General features: G+C 58.0%; 2 protein-coding genes across 4 annotated transcripts in view; one reads left to right on the top strand and one right to left on the bottom strand.

Moving 5' to 3' along the window:
* The window catches only part of TG (thyroglobulin), a 155,020-nt gene that overhangs the window by 15,593 nt on the left and 118,557 nt on the right, over window positions 1-20,870 (bottom strand). The window contains exons 42-43 of the mRNA XM_070392365.1: window positions 1,802-1,966; window positions 675-842 (exon numbers count right to left, since the gene is read on the bottom strand). Of these exons, the coding sequence (XP_070248466.1) occupies window positions 675-842; window positions 1,802-1,966 (333 nt within the window). The remainder of the gene's footprint in view (window positions 1-674; window positions 843-1,801; window positions 1,967-20,870) is intronic.
* Window positions 1-20,870, top strand: part of SLA (Src like adaptor) — a 50,211-nt gene that overhangs the window by 2,566 nt on the left and 26,775 nt on the right. Inside the window, exon 1 of one of the 3 annotated variants that reach the window (XM_070392368.1) lies at window positions 16,627-17,057. The exons of 1 other annotated variant lie outside the window; for it this stretch is intronic. Coding sequence is in view for 1 of the 2 variants with exons in the window: in XM_070392367.1 (XP_070248468.1) it covers window positions 17,668-17,699 (32 nt within the window). In the remaining variant the exon portion in view is untranslated. Of the gene's footprint in view, window positions 1-16,626; window positions 17,058-17,535; window positions 17,700-20,870 lie in introns of those variants that run through there. One more of the 3 variants, XM_070392367.1, reaches the window with a different exon arrangement.

Raw genomic sequence — 20,870 nt, 5'->3', positions numbered from 1 at the left:
GGACTGGGGAACAGCACCCCTTTGTCATCCAGCTGCCTCTCCTCTCCCACTCTCTGCGGGCCAAGCATCCTTCATGGCACAGGGTGTCCGCAGGCTGGGACCTGGAGCTCTGGAGCCCCTGATTGGCCAGTGCTCACCGTTTCCCACGGGGATCCATTCCTGGAGCCATTTGTGGCTGTGGCTGTGGCTGTGGCTGTGGCTGCGTGTGTGCTGCTCACGGTTCTGTGCGTGTCTTGTTTCTGAACCCCAACCCTGTGACCACCCCCCACACTCCTTAGAGAGCCTTTACGCAGAGTAGTCAGCGATTGTTTTGTAAATGAGTGAGTAGGTCAATGATTCTCTATTTTTTTTTGGTTAATCCTCACCCAAGGATATTTTTCCCATTGATTTTTTAGACAGAGTGGGGGGTGGGGGGGAAAAGAGACACATCGATGTGAGAGAGGCACATGGATTGGTTGCCTCCTGCATGCGCCCCGACTCGAGCCTGCAACTGAGATCCATGCCCTTAGTTAGAATCGAACCCAGACCCTTCAGTCCGTGGGCCAACACTCTATCCACTGAGCCAAACTGGCCAGGGTCGGTCAGTGACTCTTGACCAAGGTCAGACCCTGAGGACCAGAGCCAGGGTCACACCCCACAGGGCCCTCTGAGGCCCCCCTCCCCACCCCGCCTACCTTCACGGCCTTCGCCCGGCGGATGAGCCCGTCGTCCTGCGAACTCCCAAGGAGCAGGTCGACCGTGGCCCGCGGCGCCCTCTGCAGCGCTCTGGCCGGAGCCTCTCGCAGGAACTGGCCGTCGAGCACCGGGCCCCAGTAGTGGAAGGGGCCGCTCACGGCCAGGAGCTGGTGGGTGCAGAGGAATGGCGCTGTTTAGACGGAGTTCATTCATTTTAAAGGACACGGGGCTGAAACAACTAGCAGCGCCGCTTTGCTAAACCATCATGGACGTGGCGCTGGCAGCCCATCTGCGGCTTTACCGGGAAATCAGAGTAAAAAGACCAGGGGCCAGTGGCAGGGGCTAGAAGGTGGGTCAGGCTCTGAGCAATGACTCGTCCAGGGGAGCTTCCAGAGGCCCCCTCCGAGGTGACCACACCCCAGGGGGACCGGGTAAGCCTGCGCCCAGGTGTGAGCCGGGCGGAGGAGACAGGGATCGAGGTTGGCCTGGGGTGGGAAGGAGGTCACAGGGAAACGGGTCAGCCTCGGCCACTCTCCAGTGCAGCGGTCGCCAGCCTTTCAGACCTCACGGACCACTAGTGGCCCGAGGACCACCGGCTGGAGACTGCTGATCCAGTGAGCTCCCATCGGGGACCTGAGGCCCCGCCCCAGGGCGGTTGCCAGTCCAGGCGGATTTCCGAAGGGACCAGGCCACCAGCTCAGATGACAGCAGTGGTCCCTGCTGGCGTCCCCTTCACTCACATCAGGGCCAGCAAGAGACGGGGGCCGGGTCCTTGCAGGCAGGAGAAGGGAGCACCCAGCTGTCTGTCTCAGGCACAGGGGCAGGGGCCAGCTCTGTGGCAGCAGCACCATGACCCTCAGCACGGTCCCCGCCCAGGCGAGACCCTCACACAAATCACCTCATCCTCGTTTCCTACCCTTCAAGGCCCACCCGCTACCCCCACTTCGCACACAGGCTCCCAGGCACCCGGAGCTGCTGCCCTCAGCACCCACGCGTGGCTCACCGCACCCTCGTGCGCAGTGCTGGGGGCGGGGAGCGCGTGGCCTCGGGCCGGCCAGGCCTCCTTCCCAAGCCCGGGTTTCCATTTGTAAACATTCGGACAATGTCCCTTCCCACGCGTGCCCACCTTGGTCTGGGCATCGTTGAGGGCGTCGGCGGGCTTCTGGCGGAGGCAGGATGTCATTTCCTGGATGGGTGAGGCGGGGCAGCCGACCTCCTGTGCCAAGGCAGCTGCCTGCTGCTGTGCCCGCTCCGGGCTGATGAGGGCGGCGGGGGAGAGCGCGGAGCCACCCTGGGGAGAGAGCAGACACGGGGCTGAGAGTCTCCATCCCTCCCTCCTCCTGCTCAGCCCGCGACCTCAGGCCACAGTGGGAGGCCAGGACCCTGCCCGGAGGTGCCACAGGCTTTTGGGAGGTCAGGACAGATCAATTGCCATCTACATGCTGTGTGGTCGTGCACAGATGTCTCCCTCCGCCTCAGTTTCCTCATTTGTGAGGTGAGCATGCTGGACCAGGTGGCCCTCCGTCTTCGCTATGAACTAAGGCTGCATGTGGAGGCAAAGCGCTGATGGTGGCTGAACAGGGACCAAGATCCGAGCTGGGGAGGGGAGTCTGCAAAAGTGGCTCCGTGTCCCACCACCACCTCCTGGGGCTCTCTGACGAGCAAGCCCTCCGGCTCAGTGAAGGTGGACTTGGGTGTAAACTAGATGCCCACCGAGGAGACTGGGGGACGCAGTCAGTGTGAAAGAACCGGCCAATCACGGCAAATCTCCTGTAAGCCTCCAGGTGCTGGAGCGCCTCCTCTCTGAGAACGGAGGGTGGGAGCCGGGCTCCAGGAGGAAATCAAGGCACAGAGAGGCGGGCGACTTGCTCAGGGTCACAGGGCAGAGGCAGGACCTGAACAGGTGGCCGGCTCCAAGGCCAAGCCTTGCACGCACACCTGGTGGGTTCTGGATGCGAGGGGGTGGCACTGTGCTCACTGTTATGTCTACTTCTCTGTCAGGTCCAAGGGGGACCTTGTGGCCAGAGTCAGAGGCGAGGCCAGGCCATCGGACCCCAAGCCGAGGGAGCAGGACACATGGGGGTGGACCCTGACGTGGCCGCACCGGGTCCCAGAGCTCTGAGCTGCTCAGACCCGGGCAGGCAGCCTGGTCTACAGACTCCAGACGGGCTGGGCCCTCACATAGTGTCCTGTCCTCAATCCATTCCGATAAGCGGAGGCTCCTGCCGCCGTGAGGTGTGCACAGGCTGCCCATGCTGGGGCCTGCAGTGGGGCTCTGAGCCCAGCATCTGTGAGCGAGGGAGATCACGGGTTCATGGTGGGGACCTGCGAGCAGCAATGGACATAAATGCCCAGCCAGCCCCGGGCCGGGAGGTCAGCAGTGGTGCCCACAAACGGTGGCAGGATGATTGCCCCTGGGTTCAGCTTTCCAACGAGCAGGGGCCGGCTTTTCTGAGCATCACTGCGTGTGCTCTGACTCAAGAGAACACACACACACACACACAAACAGTGTGCGCACACATATGCACACACATGCTCATATATGCACACACACACATACGCACACACACGTGTGTGGTCATGTGCTTAAAGTACTCCAGGTCAAAGCCCCACATTCTAAATTGTGAGCTGACCAGGCAGTCCGCGGCTGGGCTGTGGTGGGGCGCCGAGCAGGCGGGCTTTGAGGCTGTGGACTGGGGATGGGCCTTGTGGTGTTTTCTACACTGTCCCAGCTATAAAAAGCCAGAGTTCCTGATGTGTGAGGAAGTGGTTAGAGGCGGGGGCTCGCGGATACTGCACGGCGGCTCAGAGAACTTTCCTCGCCAAGTGTTTTGTTTTCATTGATCTTTCTGCACAAAACTTCTCTCTTCATGGAAAATCGGTGGTTAAAGAGCCAACAGCGGGCTCAGCCCCCACTTGAAAGCACTTGGTGGAGACAGGGAGCTGGGGGAGGGGTGCTGGGCAGAGTCCCGCCAAGAGCAGGGGCCTGGGGGCAGAAGGACCGGGTTCCAGCCCCGGCCCCGTTCCCCATGGACTAGGGGACCCTGGGCAGGGGTGTGCGGCTGACATCCGGGGGCCTCATCTCCTTATCTGGATGGGAGTGATAACCATGCCTCACAGCTGCCCTGAGGGGCAGGGCGGGCGGGGCGTCCTCAGCCCGGGGGTGGTTGGGGAAGAGTTGGTGCCCTTCAGGCTCACGGGACTCTGTGGGTTCTGAGGAGCAGGTCCTGTCACCCTGCCCAGTCACGCCAGCAGCCTGGCCCTGGGCCGGTACTTTATCTAAATCTGACCTAGCTATTCAGTGGCAATGAGTTTCCGTTCGTTTTGTGTGTTTTCTGAACTTTAAAAATAGTGCAGGGCGAGACCACAATTGCTGAGCACTGCTTTTTCTCCCGGAGCCTCAGCACATGCGTGGGGCCTTGACCTCAGTGAGCCACTGGCTGGGGTGACCTCGGTGAGGCCCCTGTCCGAGCACACACAGACACACACAGACACACACACGCAGTCACAGTCACACAGTCACAGACACACAAAGACACATATATGCAGTCACAGTCACACAGACACTCACACACACAGTCACAAACAGAAGCACATACACAGATGCACACCCAGAAACACAGACACACACACTCAGACACACACAGTCACAGACAGACACACTCACACAGATACACACTCAGGAACACACAATTACAGACAGGAACACACCAGTCACAGGAACACACACACACTCAGACACACTCAGACACACATACTCACAAACAGACACACTCACACAGATACATACTCAGAAACATACAATTATAGACAGGAACACACACACACACACACACACTCAGACACACACACTCACAGACAGACACACTCACACACACACACACACACACACACACTCAGATTTTCTTGAAATGGACACCTCAGAGTTTGCCAGGGGGAGCCACTCACAGGCCTTCCATGCAGAAGTCACTGACCCCAACCCGGACGGGGCAGTTTCTGCGACAAATGTCCAGGCGGGGCCCGGGCCCTTCCTTACCAGTGAGTCTGCAGGCCCAGTGCTGAAACGGGTGTGAACCTGTCTCTTTCCTAACAGCCCCTGGTGAGTGCCACCCGGCTGACACCTGTGAATGTGCTGCTTCCAGTGCCAGCGTGCAATCTGGTGTTTTGGCTGCGAGGGATGGGGCGCAGGCAGGAGCGCCTGCCGGTTGTGGCGGGTGACAGACGGGGGTGCAGACCCCAACTCCGGCTCCTAGCTGTTTGATTTGGGCTCTTCCTTCATCTGTCAGGAGCGTGACAATGCTGACAGCTTCCGCCAAGGCCATTGTCATGAAGAAAGGAGAGGATTCTCATGGCACATGGGGCGCATTCAGAGTGCAAGGGTTCAGAGTGGTAGCCCTTGTTCCTCATGTTCGGATGCTTTAGGCAGCACCGCGATGCACATCTTCACAGGCAAATCTGTCCACATATTCATGCTAATTTCCTGATAGGCCACAGAATCACTGGGTCACAAGGGATACTTTTTCCCTGAGACATAAAAATGTATTGCGTGATCTTTTCCCATAACGTTTTCATGGTTTCCCATGAAAGATATGCATGAAGGAATCTTTCTTGAAGGAACATAGGTTTGTATTATGTAGGTGGCATTTTAAGCTCTGCTTCTGGGCCTCTGCAGTGACCTGTTTGAAAAGGGTCTCATGGAGATATAACTCACGTATCATACAGTTCACTCACTCAAACCACACGCCGATGGGCCGATGGCTTTCAGTTCTAGGCACAGAGCCCTGTCGCCATCACCACGATCTAATTTTAGAACATTTTCATCATCCGCAAAGCAGCCACGTGCCCATTAGCAGTCACTCCCAGCCCCAGGCCATCACTAATCTGTTTCCTGTCTCTGCAGAGTTGCCTTTTCTGAAATTTCATGTAAATGGAGCCACCAATCAGAGGCCTCCTGGGCCTGGCTCCCTCCACTTCACCCAGTGACCGCGCACGTAGGCACTCCATTCCCTTCATAATTAAATACCATCCCATGGCTCCCATATATAATATTTTATCTACTCAGCTGCTGGGCGTCGCTGGTTTCCCCTTTTTGGTGATTATAAATAATGCTCGATGAACAGCCTGGTCCATTGTGTGTGTGTGTGTGGGGGGGGGGTGTATGTTTTCATTTCTCCTGGTTGTATACCTAGGAGTGGAATCGCTGTCTGACCATTTGAGAAGCTGCCAAAATGTTTTCTAAAGCAGTGACACCCTGTTATGAACCCTTAGGCAGTGCCTGCATGTTCCAAGCTCTCCACGCCCCACCAACACGATATCACCCTGTGCATCGCTGTCACAGCCCCCGGGGGTGGGGGGGGGGGGGGCGGCGGGAGCGGAACCTCGCTGTGCGCTGTGCGTGTGATGTGCATCTTCCTAACGGCGGATGGTGGTGCGCACCTTTCCTGGTGCGTACGGGCCCTCTGGCCATCTGCTCTGGGGAATCGTCTGTTCAGGTCCTTAGCCCAACGCTAAGTTGGGCTGTTTGTCTTTCTGTGATTGAGTGGTGAGTGTTCTTTATATGCTCTGGATGCACGTCCCTTCACAGTGGTGTGATCTGTGAACACTGGCTCCCAGTCCATGGGTTGTCTTTTCACTTTCCTGACGGTATCTTTAGTGGCACAATATGATACCGTGAAGTATGGCGCGGCTGGCAGGGTGTGTGGTGAGCAAGAGCCTGGGTTTCAGAATCAGACCAGCCCGGGTGGGACGTCTGAGTCCACAAACATCTCTTACCCCCTCTGTGGGCCTCCGTGTTCTCCACCCGCAGAGTAAAGGGAGGGAACCGGCCCTTCTCGAAGATGCCAGCAAATCGGCCCCTCCGGGGTGCCCCTGCCCCATCTCTTTAGCATTTAACGTTAACAACAAGCAAAGAGAGAGAGACGGGGTGAGGGACTGCTCAACCTCAGGGCCTGGAGTCCAGCTGCATCCTAAATACACGTTTTTAAACCCTTTCCTTTCCCCTCGCTCCAGCCACCTCAGGAAGCGTGCACCTCAGTGTGGTTTTCTTTACAGACTTACATCTCCCCCTCCTTCCCCCACTATCTCCACCTGGAAAGAGAAAGCAGGTGCCAGCAGGTCGAGGGGCCCGCTGTGACCTCACCCTCTGCACAGTGACCCCATCTGTGCTCAGGGAGCCTCTGACCAGGGGCTCCTTTGTGAAAGAGTGACAGCCTCAGAGAGGCTCCGTGCCTGCCCCGTCACCCAGCCCAGCCTCCCCGAGCCGGAGGGACGGGTGGCCATGGCCCTCTGCACTCACCCTCCCTCCCGCGGACACTCTGGCCAGCATGGCTCTCCACGTGGCTTGGCCACACACTGGCCCCCTTAGCTGCGGGCATGCACTGCAGGGACCCGTCCAGGGCACCCTCAGGCACGGATGGAAGAAAGGAGAGGAGCTGGCCCCGGCTCGGCCCCTTCTGAATGGAGCCCGCTCCCCTGTCGTGTTCCCTACAGGGCCTTGCAGCCCCGACCAAATGCCTGTTCCCAGCTGTCACCGACGCTGCCACCCGTCGCCTCCGTCACCCTGGCTGTCAGAAACCATTGATGGGCTTGGCCCCCGAAAAGCGCTGCCTTCCCAGGTGGAGGGACCGCCCTTCACAAGTGACGCTGAGTGACAGCCCGGGCGACGGCCGCCCCATTTCGCAGGGAATTTAAATGCAGGCCCCTGAGCTGTTCCCTCTGTTGCCAACGAGCAGTTCACACACACCCTGGGTATACGCTGCCTTTTAGAAACAAGCCCATGATCATGACCTGTACGTGCCCAGATGTCTCCTTCTGGGTACTTATTCCTGTAGCTTCACTAACGACCCAACGAACGGGCGGGCCAGAGGCCACCATGGACATCTCGCCGGGGCCCCTGAGGACACACTGTCTCTTCCCCCAGCAGATCGGAGCCCTCGGCTCTGGCCTGGCCTGGTGTCTGTGTCCTCGGGCCTGAGCCTCCCCCTTCCCCCAACACACACACACTCACTTGGCTTCCTGTGTTCAGATGGGCTCAGCATTTTCCTCTGTGGTGGCCACTTCTTTCTGAGCTGCAGCTGGTGCAGGTCGAGCCCCACCCCCCTGTAAGGAGGACGTCCCGACAGCCCTGGGCCCACAATCCAAGCAGACCCTCTCCCCAGGGCCTCTGTACGGACACTCCCGGGGGACCCCCGTGGAGGGGCCGGTGTCCCCAGAACTAAACAGACGCATGCTGAGTCCCTGCCCGCCTCGGCTCCCGGAACCCATTCACATCATTCTAACACTACGCCCTTCAGATGTGCCAGCTGACCACAGTGTGAATGGTTACACTTGTAGGAAGAATGGCCAGGACTCGGGCTTTGGGGTTAGATACAGCGTATCCTGCGCTGACAACTGGGCAAATGGCTTTGCTTTCGGGGCCTTGGTGTCCCCATCTGTAAAGTGGGTATATAATGCTGTCTCAGGCTGTGGCATCAAGAGCCTGGGCCTCAGGGCCCTATGGCCTGGGGCCAAGTCCAGCACCCGCTCTTACCCGAGGTGTGTCCTTAGGAAAGCGACTACAGTTCCCCGTGCCTCAGTCTCCTCCGTGTACAATGAGGGGAGAAGAACATGCCCTGAGATGAATTGATGAGATCACGTGGACAGGGCTACACCGGCTAGCTGTCCAACCAGCAGGAGCAATCACTAACATCATAACCGGCCTGTCACAGAGTCCTTGCAAAAACTAGATGAAATAACAGGCTTGAGAAATATACCCTGCAAAGCACTACACAGAGGTCGGTTATTATTGTTCATAATGTTATTGCGACTCAAACTAAACTGAAAAACAGGGACGCATTCTCCCATCTAAGGATCAGGTTGGGGGTGAAATTTTGTTTTGGCCAAGAATTTTCAAAGCAGCTGAGGAGCTGGCCTGTCCTCTCCCGTCCCTCCCCCGAGGCCCGTGCGCTTGGTGTAACTAGCTGTGGTTCTGCGGGTCAAGAAATAAACCCTGGCTGACAATGCCAAGCCCCTCCCGGCATTGTCATTAAGACTGATGTTGAGCGTGGTCTTCTTTATTTTTATTATTTCCTAAAATATTATTTTTTTCTTGATTTCTGAGAGGAAGGGAGAGGGAGAGAGAAATAGAAACACCAATGATGAGAGAGAATCATTGCTCGACTGCCTCCTGCATGCCCCACACTGGGGACTGAGACCGAAACCCTGGCATGTGCCCTGATCGGGAGTCGAACCATGACCTCCTGGTTCCTGGGGCAATGCTCAACCACTGAGCCACGCCAGCGGGGCGAGCGTGGTCTTCTTTAAATAACGACAACAGATTCATGTCAGAAGTGAGGAGGCCTGTCCCCCAGAAGTATTTGGGTGCCAACGGGGAGCTGCTCTGCACCACGCCACGCATTCGATCGCAGCCCTCACCTCCCTTCGTGCTGCTGCAGCCCAGGCAGCAGTGCCGGGTGGGTTTCATCGCTACTGCTTTTGTGAGATGAGGATACCAGGGCTGGGCAGTTTCCAGGCCTGGCTGCGGTCACGGGGGAAGCTCAGTGCTCAGCACAGAGGCCTTATCTCTCTCTGGCCGGCCGCTGTGTTGCTCTCCCGGAGACATCCGAGCCTGCGCTGCTGGGGGCCGCTGGGGAGCAGGGATAATCCAGCGCCTCCTTGACCCCCTCTGCCTGCCAGGTGGGCGGGGAGCCTCAGGGCAGGGAGGGCCTTAAAGCAGTTTGTCATCTACAGGCTTTTTTGTTCTTCCTTTTTATTTTATTCTATTTATTATTTATTCTTATATATTTTTATTGATTTCAGAGAGGAAAGGAGAGGGAGAGAGAGAGAGAAACATCAATGATGAGAGAGAATCACTGATTGGCTCCCTCCTGCACACCCCACACTGGGGATCAAGCCTGCAACCCTGGCATGTGCCCTTGATCTTTCAGTCCACAGGCCGCTGCTCTGTCCACGGAGCCAAACAAGCCAGGGCCTGTTTCTGTTTTACACCTGCTCTCTCTGCGTCTCCCTTCCATTCACCCTTCCTGCCTGGTGAGTCTGTGACGGCCGCTCTGGCCCCTGGAAGGCACTAGCGCTCCTGTCATTCATCGAGGAAATAAGCAGCCCCTGTTCCCGGAGCTTCAGTTTCTGGAACTCAGAGCATAGAGGTGGGGAAGGAGGTGTCAGGAGAGCCCCGTCGTGGGGCGTGGCGCCACCCAGAGCTCTGGCACGGAGTTTCCTGGGTCATGGGCACTGGCTCTTGTCCTGGTTCTCAAGCAGAGTTCATGAGGCTCTCGGTGCCCTTCCCAGAGATTGTGCGTGTGCCTCAGGAAAGATGAGACGGGTGTTTCTGACTCCCTCTGGACATCCTTTAGAAGCACTGCCTGTCTCCTCCCCCATGGTCTCCCCAAGGGGTGCCCGTGGCAATCCATCAGGGCCCAGGGAGAAAATGCTAGAACATTTACTTGTGAGTGTGGAGCAGTCTCATCCTTTACAAACATTTTGACAGCCCGGCCGGCCTGGCTCAGTGGTTGAGCATCGGCCTCTGAACCAGGAGGTCACGGTTCCATTCCCAGTCAGGGCCCATGCCCGGGCTGTGGGCTTGATCTCCAGTGTGGGCTGTGCAGGAGGCAGCTGAGCAATGACTCTCTCTCATCTTTGATGTTTCTATCTCTCTCTCCCTCTCCCTTCCACTCTGAAATCAATAAAAATATGTTTTAAAAAACATTTTTACATTTAGAATGTCCATATTAGTAGAACAATCTGTGCATGAATTAGTGACAATGGGCATATGCAAAGCTTGTTACTGTCGGGTACAGGACCAAGCAGCTGGGGTGTTACCTCAGCAGCAGGAGGAGGCCCCTTTCCCCGTGGGCTGGAGAGAAGAGAGCTGAGCTGGGATGTCACCACGGACCCCCAGTGTCTTCTCTGCTGCTGGGAACCAAAGGGACCAGCAAACTCCATGCCTCTGGGCCAGTGGCAGGCCGCTCTGGCAAAAGGCTAGGCAGCAGCCCTCCCCGCCTCCCCACCAGTGCCACAGGCTACTAGGCAACTGCAGAACCTTGCCTGTGGGCAGAGGGCAAGCCTGGGAGCTTGGCCCCACCTTTTGCGGGGTTAAGGTGCGTGGGGCCACCACCAGACCCTGGCTCGGTGCCGTGAGAGGACCAGAGCCCGAGGGGACCCCGGCAGGACCCTCACTCCTGGTTCTGGCAGATACTAAATGAGGGGAAGGCCGTTCTGGTCCGTGGAACAGCAAAGAGAACCCAGAGGTAAACCCAGCAGCACCTGCCCAGGCACTAGGAGGAAGTGGAAGGTCACTGGGAAGGCCGGGCTGGGCAGCAAGGACCCGCTGAGGAATCTAGGCAAACGCCAAGGACGCGGGGCAGCCAGGACCGAGACGGGGCTGGCCTGAGGAGTCAGTTCACCAGCCTGTCCCGGTGCGTTTGAGAGGAGCAAGGAGGCCACAAGGGGCAAGATAAGAGATGATTGTGGATCACTTCCAAGTCCAGACAAGATGCAACAGAAGTCACCCCAACAAACAAAACACACACACGCACACACAACGAGAAGGCGCAAACTGAACGTCCTGGCCAGCACTGCCAAGCGTCTAGCCTGGACTTGGACTCTGCTCAAGTTCAAGGTTGAGCTGGACATCATCCCTCCCTCACGCTGTGGGGCCACGGCAACCTTGAGAGCCGTTTCCTTTGGCTCCCTCCTCACTGGACACCCCCACAACGCTGCCCTGACTCACAGGTCACCCTGGCCCTGTCCATGGAGCTCTGATGGCAGGACACGTCTCCCAGTCACCCTTGTCCTCCCAGAGCGTGGCCTCCTGCTGGCCTGAGGCATCCCTTTTCCGAATACAAGATTCATTTAAATAAAAGAATGTCGAGTCAGATGTAGGGAAGAAGAGTTTGTCCATGCGTGCATGGAGAAGAAGCTAGGAAGCACGTTGCCAAGTTGCAAAGCTGCAATGGGCCCTGCTCAGCGACCTCCCCCAGCTCCGGGAGGTCCGCTACCCCTCCAGCACTCTCAGGAAGCTGAGCAGCCGGGTGGCCTCCCCGGTGGAGGCAGCGGGTGGGTTGAGCAAGAGGACAGCTCTAGTGCATCAACAAGTTTGTGCAACTCCCCCGGCCGTAATGGACAGTGGAAACGAAGCTTCTACTTCTCCTCCTGAGAACACTCGGGGCCGAGAGGCCTCTCACAGATACACACGAAGGCCCCGGAGACATAAACATGTAGGTTCCGCTCCAGCTGGAGACCTCGGCTCAGCCACACGGACCCCCTTCCCCAGCTTCCGACGTGGTTCCCAAAATACGAATGAACTCCCGTGTCTGGAGAAGCAGTGGGGTCTGATGGCTCCCCGGGGAGGTTCATGGTCAGCCGTTCACCTTCCCCAGGGAAAAGGCAATAGTCACAAAGTGTGGGCTCTTGTTTAGAAGGCAGACCCCTCGCCTTCATTCATTCACTCACTCAGTCATTCACTCGTTCGGTGGCTAATTATGGATCACCTCTTTGGGGCAAGGCTCGGTGCTAGGCTCAGGGGTCATGCGTGAGACGTGTCCCTGTCCCCCCAAGTTTATGCTCCACTTTGAAAGGAAAGTGGGTGGCATCCGTATCCAGTGGACCCCCGCTCTGTGCCTTGCACCATGCTAGCGGGTCTATACACCTTGTCCTGTGGACCCTCCAGATCTGAGAAGGAAAAGGAATAGCAACACCATGCAGACGCACAGAGAGATGCAGAAAGCTTTGCAAGATCACACAGCTTCCAAATGTCTCAACCCCCCTCTTGTTCCAGACTCCAATGCGCATGTCCTGCTCCTGTGGGGCAGGGGAAACTCCCAGGGGGAGCAACTCCCTTTGGCTGGGGATTTCTGGGAGGACAGGGGGACAAGGTGAACTCTAGGTGGGGCACTTCACCAGCAGGGGCTGGGCAGGGGCGAGGTAAAGGGTGCAGAGGTGGGGAGGCTGTCTGCATGCAGGGGGACACGGACATTCCTGTGGTGAGCGGGGCTGGAGGCTTTGAGTGGGGACGTCGTCACGGGAGGAGGGTGAGAGCAAACGGTGATGAGCATCGAATGCCGGGAAAGGGAGGGAGCGGGTTCTGTGGGGAACAGGAGGCTGTGGCAGGTGCTGGAGGAGGATGGCCACAGGACCTGAGTCGGGGAACCGGGGCTGGAATGGGGTGAGGGAAGCCGTGGGGAGGCCCCCTCGCAGGCCCACCCGAGTGTGATGGTGCGCTCACCTCCGGAGGTTCCTGGGCTAGACCTGGGGGTGTCACTCATCAGCTGGGTGACCTAGAGCAAGCAGTTCCACCCTGGGAGCCAGGGTCTCTTCCTGTGAAGTCCAGACACACAGAGTAACTGGGGAGAATCCGTGGGGACCGTAGGCAGCAGCCAAGCATCTTTCCCGGCTCCCCGAATACTAGTTCCCCTTCCTCTTTTCCTCCTTCTTGGGTACCCCAAGCATCTCCGGCCCTGAACCTCTGCACTTGGCATTCGCTTTACCTGATCCTTCTTCCTCTTGGTTTGCTCACTGGTGTCACGTGGGCGCCTTACAAAGCTCTCTTCCCAGGTGAGGCCCGCCTGTCCCCACTCGGCGCAGCCTCTGCACCCGTACGTGCTGGTGTCTCTAACTCGGCACCTGGAGCCGCGCCTCGCACACAGCAGGCGCTCCACGGGTTCCGTGGGATAAACAGTGAGTGAATGAATGAGTCAGTGCGTGTCCAGCTGGGGAAGGGACACACCCTAGGCTCTCGGGGAACTTGTAGGCTAAACGGGATCTCGAAGGTCCCATGGGCTGAGCCCTCTCTGGATTTAAGAATGCCATCAGCGGATTATGGCCCAAGGGCGGTGCCTGGCACGTCAGCCACGCTCACTGCGCCTCCCACTCGCTTCTCTCCACGGAGAGGACTTCACTGGTCCCTGAGGCTACCTTTCCAGCGTCTAGCCATCCCCACAATTACGCTGAAAGCAGGACAGGTACCTTAGGCAGGAGTGGGCATCTGCGAGTACTGGACCCAGCTGCAAACTGTGGGGCTTGCACACGGCACCTGGGCCACGTGATGCCGAGTCCCCTTACCTCCTGGACCCTGGACCCTGAGCCCCTGGGACCTGCGGCCGGAGAAACAGGCTCCCTCGGTGTGGGTTAGGAGACCTGCCCAAGCCCCCGCTGCGGGTGTAACATCAGCTCCCGACCGCGTAAGTGTGCAAAGTTAGTTGTCTACGTGGGGGAATATTGCATTTCAGTAAAGCCGGGACTTCACTGATCAATCTTGACCCCTTCGGGTGTCCTGCTGATCTGCCCGTGGCCATTAGCCCCGGCCCTCCTAGGTAATGAGCTGACACCCCCCTCCCAACACCCCTGCCCCGCCCTGGAAATCCGGTGCTTTCTGCACCCAGGGTCCTGCGAGTCCCCTTGAGTCTGAGCGCAGCCTCCTGACTGGTCGCCGGGCCAGGGCTGACCCCATCCTGACCCTTGAGGGCCTTGCTGGGGGCATCTCTGGCCAAGTTTGGCTCCAACCTCCACACCAGCCCCTCCCTGGGCCCCAGCGCAGGGACATTTCTAGGGGCATTTTCTCGAACTCCCTGGTTCCTGTCAGTTCCCCAGGGCTGAGGGGACACGCTGAAACCTCCAGGCCAGGGCACATGGGCAGCAACACCCCAGGTCACCCCGTTACCCAACAGCGACGGGCAGAGCGGATATTGCAGCCCTGGCCCCCGGGCTCCAAATTCAGAGCTTCTCCCTCTGCAGCTCCGCCTGTCGAACCCCGTCCTTCACTGCACGTCCCTCTGTGGCCCCTGGCCACCTGCCGTCACCTCTGCCATCAGACTCAGGCTTCCTTAGGGCCCACGTGTCTGCCCCCCAGGCCCCCGAAGCCGGCAGTTCTTCCTGCAGGAGCCTCTCAGGTGCAGGCTTGTCCGAGGCAGCTCTGCTTCCTCCCGCAGGGCTCAGCGAGTGCCTCTCCGTAGACAGCCCGTCCCCGGCCGCTGACCGCTGTGGGAAGGAGCGCCTGTGAGCCCGCTGTCTTTTCTTAAATACGTCTATGTTTATTGATGTCAGAGAGGAAGGAGAGGGAGAGAGAGAAACATCCATGATGAGAGAGAACCAGGGACCGGCTGCCTCCTGCACGCCCCACACTGGGGATCGAGCCCACAACCTGGGCATGTGCCCTGACCAGGAATCCAACCGTGACCTCCTGTTTCATAGGTCAATGCTCAAGCGCTGAGCCACCCCTGCAGGAGGGCCCCTCTGTCTTATTAACCATTTCCTGTCCTTCCAGCTGTCACCATCGCCGATAGCTGCCGCATTCCCATCTTTATCCCACGGCTCCCCCCAAAAAAGTAAGCTCCATCCAAGAGAGGCTCTTGCTGTGCACAGCTGCATTCATTGAACAAATGAAGTTTCATTGAACGAATGTTAAATAAAGGTATAAATTTAGTCTAACTCATAGCAGATTCTGGGCAAATGTTTTTGTGTTGTTGTTTTTTTTCAAGTTGCCACAAAGGTCATGCTTTCTGACTATCAGCTCACACCTCCTTTCTGCCTCTGTGTGAATTTTGGGGGAAAACTCCACTTACGCATCTCTCTGCCAGTCCGCTTCCCCTTCTCGGCGAGTGGCCCGCTCCGTCCGTCTTTTGCAACGTTGCCTCTGTACCTTCCCAGGGCCGCCCTGCGCATGTTTCTCAAGTTGTCTGAGGAAGCATCTCTCTAGTACCGAGTGCCTTCTAAATTTAGAAGCGGCCCGCTGTTTTCGATTCACCGTCGACAACTACACCGAGTGAGGTTTCTAAATGACTCTCCCTGGGCGGCCGAGGCGGCCCTGTGGGGCTGGGGCTGCGTGTCACCCGCCAGAGACACCGGCCGGGTTCCGTGCCAGGCCCAGCTGTGTGACTCTGGGCAAGTCACTCTGCTGTCACCTCTGTGAAGCAGCCCCCACATGGTCCCCCGGCGTTCCAGCCCAGGCAGACATTCCCAGGCGGTCCTGCCGGGAGTCAACATCCCGGCAGCTTCCACCTCTGCCACCCACAATCCCTGAGGCCCCAGGTGCCTGGGGTCTCCTGCTTGAGACTCGCCTGTGATGAGTGGGGAGCTACACATTGTTCCTTTTAGAATATGTTCTTACTGATTTTAGAGAGAAAGGCAGGGAAAGGGAGGGAGAAATGTCGATGTGAGAGAGAAACATCAGTCGGTTGCCTCCTGCACGCCCCCGACTGGGGATCCAGCCTGCAACCCAGGACTGTGTCCCGACTGACCGGGAAGCCAACCGGCGGCCTTTCGGGGCGGTGCAGGGGACGATGCTCGACCAGCTGAGCCGCGCTGCCCAGGGCTATCTATGATCACTTTTTAAAAAATTTAAACCCATCGAAACGTTGAAATGCTACAATGCACACAGGCTCTTCACCGAGATTCCTCCAAGAGTACCATTTTGCCACATTTACTGTCTTTCTCTCTTTCTCTTTATTTATTTTTCTCTTTCTTCCTGGACTATTGAAAATTATAGACACCGGCCACCTGGCCTCCTGACACCTCAGCAGGTGTCTGCTAAGAGCCAGCACACTCGCTCACATCCCCACGGCGGCACATCACCCCAGGTGAAGCAGCGTTGACACGGCATCATCGAACCTATGGTTTCTATATTTGAGTGCCACCCACCGACCCATCACAGTCTTTCTGTCTTTCTAGTCCTCTTCCCTTGACCCAGGATCTAGTCAAGCAACACACAGGCAACATGACCTTGTAGGTGTTCGTGGTCAATGTTCACCTACACCCCGTGTTTCCTGACCTTCCCGGTCTCTCGGGGGCAGCACGCCAGGGGGGCTGCCGGCAGCAGCTCTCGGCAGAGGGCCTTCGATGCCTCTATTTTAAGCCTCTGCCCATGAGGACCTGCCCTCCACAGGCTCTGCGCTGGGGCTGGCTTGGCAGCGGCAGGAGGAAGCCGCGATAATTGGGAAACTCAGAAAAGAGAAGCTGCCGCCGCGTGGACCCAGCCAGCTCCAGGGGCCGTGAGCGCAGCCCGGAGCCTCCCCCGCCTTTTAATTAGAGACAAAATGCCTCTGCGAGCCTGAGCGAGGCCTGGCCGCGCGGAGCTGAGCTGCCCATGCTCCCCAGTGCTTTGCACCCGCGTGCACCAGGCCGCTGGCCTCGCATCCTCAGAGAGGAGCCTGCTCGGCGCGCGCTGAAAACAGGAACCTGCCCCTCCGCGGGGCCCGCGCCTCCTCGTTCTCGCAGAGGAAGTGTGTGGCATGTTTAGCAACTGCTGCTCTTCTCGATAGCATGGGCTTGTCTACACCCCGCGGAGGCCCGGCCGCCCGCTCACTCTGCGGGAGCAGCAGCGGCTGACGGAGAGGCCGTGACGGGGACCCTCGCCAGCTACTCCCCGGGGCCACCATGTCCAGCCTTTGAAGGTATCTTGGGGGACGTGGTGGGGGCTGGGTAGGGGGAGGCGTCAGGACCCTTTAGACGTGCAGCTGGCAGGGGGGTGAGATCTTGGAGACGGAGAATCGCTCTGTGGGAACAGGCAGGGCAGTGTCTCCAGGGAGGCCCACCGTCCAGCACGGCGCCCGGAACATCGAGGCTCTCGGGCAGGGTCTGGTGCATAGTTACAGGCGAGATTGGGCCGAGGGCGTGGGCCCGGCACCATCCTCCAGAGGAGAGAGTGCCGCTCAGAACCGCCTGGCACGGGCAGGCCTCCTCCTGCGGACCGCCAGCCTTGCTCCCGGCCTCCCAGCAGCGTGACCCCGGGCAAGTCACTGCAACCACACCAAGCCTTTATTTTCCCCTCCTTAAAGCGAATATCCTGGGGCCAGGTCCCCCGGGCGCTGGGGAGGTGGCATGAGCCGGCATATGCAAAGCGCCCGGCCAGTGTAGACACAGAGTAGGGGCTCGGTAAACGCGGCCAGGGAAGAGCGGTGACGTCTGGGGGTGCACGGAGCCCCGAGAGGCTGAGCGATCCCTCCGCTGCTTCGGGGAGCCTGGCTGTGAGGATCGTCTTTGGGAAAATGCCAGCAAGGCTTGATGATAACAAGCAATGACAATCAAAGGAGGTGGTGAGTGTGTGGGGCGGGGGTGTGGTGAGAAGAGGCTCGGGAGAGCGAGAGTTCGGGAAGGGATGTGGCACGCTCCACATTCTTTGAGGTTCCTAGGTGTCCAGAAATCCTGGTTGTCAGGGAAACGACCATGGCGTTGGGCTCGAATGTTGTGAATTGGGGTCATGCATGGGAGTGGGAAGGGATGGTGTCTGCCATGCTGAGTGGTGGGGAAGGTGCGTTGACGAAAGGTATTTCCTGCAATCCTCAGAGTAATTCTTCAAGATTACAATTATTATTTGCTTTTGACGAATAAGGAAACGAGACCCAGAGAGGTTAAGTGATTCGTCCAAGTCACACAGCAGAGAGGATCACACTCTCGGGACAGAGGGGTGGGGGTGGGCAGAGCCCCGGGGAGAGCGAGTGTGTGAAGGGGAAAGCGTGTCTTTGGAGCAGTGCGCTCCATCTCAGGAGAAACACACCCCACGTTCTGCAAAAAGAAAGTACCCTTCTGTGGTTCGCTGGGCGATGCTGAGCTGCAGCCTCTCACCTGGGCTGTGGTCCTTTTCAGTTTGGAAAGATGAGCCCAAATCAAAGTTCTGGCAAAATCTCTTGTAACTGGTCTTCTCCAGCTAGGAGGATGCTATTCAGGAACGTGCAATGTGTTCTGAAAAGCAGGCTACTGATAGCCCTAAATCCTGTGTAGGCTCCTGCGTCTTAAACAGATCCAGCACCAGGGCAGTGAGACCGCTTCCTGGAAAGCCTCTAAGTCAGCGACCACCCCACATACTCCCCTCCCCCCCAAGCAACATTCTGGCTCAGCCGCCAGTGAGCTGTGTGACTCTGGGCAGGTCACTTTGCCTCTCTGAGCGTCAGTTTCCTTTTCTTAAAAAGACCAGCCTCCTCATGCGCCTGTAACAAGGTTAAGCCATAGGCAGTATGCAGGAGGTGCTAAATGCTAGACTGGCGGAGTGGCTACTAATAGCATTCTTTACCCTGGCCCTTGAAGGACACCCAGGTACGCGGGTGGTTCTGGGCAGTCGAGGGCAACAGCTGTGTTCACCGCACTGGGCCCAACTACATAACTACACGCCTTCTCTGTGTCTCTAACTGCTTGTGTCTACGTGTTTCTCCACCTGTCACGGGCAACCAGGCAGACGTGGGTAGGTTTGCACGGCAGCAAGCACATCAGTTTCCTAACACAGACAACATCTCCCCCTCTGCGTGTTGAGAGCCGCCAACATCATGTCCAGGGGGAGTGCGCTGCTTAGAGACTTAGAAATTCTTCATTCCAGGAAACCCCAGCCAGCTTCCTGCGTTCATAAACGCTGCTGGGTTTTAATCTTTCACTTGACACGCAGCAAGCATTTGCGTCCGCCAGAGAAGCTGGGGCTGAACATTCTTAGGAATTTCCATTGCATCAGGCCAGACCATTTGGTTCTTGTCAGCAACCTGAGGGCCCTGTTAGTACTTTTATCCATCCATCATCCATCCCTCCACTCATCCATCTGTCCCTTCTACTAAGAAATATGCACTGAGGCTATACCATGTGACTGTCTTCCTCCCTCTCTCCTCCCTAAACGTTCCAAGGCAGTAAGTACACTGAGTCCAAACCACTTCCTCTCAGCTGGGAACCAGCAGGGGCGGGGGGCAGGGCAGAGGCGGGGGGGGGGGGGGGGGGCTGATTTCATGATGGTAACTGGAGCCACAGACAGAAACTGTGAGGCCTCAGAGGCTCAGCGGCTCATTTCTGTCGTCAAGCAGCTTTGCAAAGTCACAGTTCCCTCCCTGGCACCTTCCAGGCAGCTGAGGCCGTGGCCAGAGGAGGACTCAGGGGTGTGGGGGCAGCATCTCGCTGTGGTGGGCACACTGACAGGGTGTGTGCAGGCTGCGTGCCCTTGGCAGGTTGCTCGCCCTCTCTGAGCCTTTTCTTGGTAACATGAGGGCATCCAATTGCTATTTTTCAGTCGGTGCTTTCTGACCTCCCAGGATTGGGCTGACGTATCAAGAGGCAGGTGTGCTGGCTCAGCCCCAACCAGCAGTTGCTTTTCTCTATTTTATGTTTGGAGTTTTGGGGGACCTTTCTTAAGGTTTCCAACCAGCAGGTGTGAAATGGCCCGGATGAGCGAATCCCAAGGCCTCCTCCTCCCAAGGCCTGCTGGGCTCTGAGTCTGGCAGGAGGAGGCGGCGGGGGGCGGGGTGGAGGGGGGGGTCCCTGAGCTGGCTGCCTGCTCTCCATCGTCCTGCGCTGCCCAGCAGCCTCCCTGGCAGGACCGGGAAAGGAGAACAGGGCGGGGCGGCGGCAGGCCTGTGGCTGCACCTGCCCAGAGTGAGCAGGGAGCAATGTGGGTCACGGGGCAGGCGCACCTGCTGAGCGAGGTCAGGATGTGGCGGGGTGCCCCCGGAAATCCTGTAAGATCCCTGGCAGGGGAACTGACAGAGGTGGAGCCCCCATCCCAGCGCCTCCTGTGCCTGGTGCAGAGCCCGACGACAGGCAGCACCGGGCGCGTCAGGGCCACAGGGCGGGTACTGGGTACCATCACGGAGGAGCAGGGAGAGCAGAAGCAACACGTTTGCAGCCCAACTCTTCCCCGTCACAGTGAAGGGCCCTGCGGCCCGAGGAGGGGACGGGGTTTGCTCAACTTGCATGGTGAGGCGGCAGACCACCCCGTCTCCCGAGGACTCGGACTTTGGTGACATTTCACCTCTCCTAGCTCACCAAACTCACCTCCGCTCTGGATGTACTCTGTCATTGAAGACCCCGAGCAATCCCGCAGGGCATGTGTTCACGCCTCACATTTATGGGTTTGGGAAATCGAGGCTCAGGGAAGGCAGTCACTGGCCACAGGACACACAGCCAGTGGGGCCGGGCTGGAATCTGAGCTCAGCCTGGCCCTCTCTCCCCACTTTCGAGGCTCCCTTATTCTTGCTACGTTCTGCTCATGATTGTAAGAGCAATTCATACACGCGGGAGAGAATCTGGAGATCCCGGAAAGATGTGAAGAATAAACCAATAAATCCTCTATAAAATCACTACCCAGAGAAGCCTTGGCGGCATCTTGGAAAGAGCTTCCTTGAGTATTTCCTACATTGATGCACGGGAGCTTTATGGAACTGGGACAGTAGAAGCACAGCTAGTTTCTCTTCCACCCCACCCCACCCCCATAGTATTAAGCGTTCTTTAAAATGATG

Source organism: Myotis yumanensis, unplaced genomic scaffold, assembly GCF_028538775.1.
Source record: "Myotis yumanensis isolate MYYU_CA2020_CCGP unplaced genomic scaffold, mMyoYum1.0.hap1 SCAF_15, whole genome shotgun sequence".
Lineage (NCBI taxonomy): Eukaryota > Metazoa > Chordata > Mammalia > Chiroptera > Vespertilionidae > Myotis > Myotis yumanensis.
The sequence above is the reverse complement of the archived record's forward strand: the minus strand, read 5'-3'. Positions and strand labels throughout refer to the sequence as shown.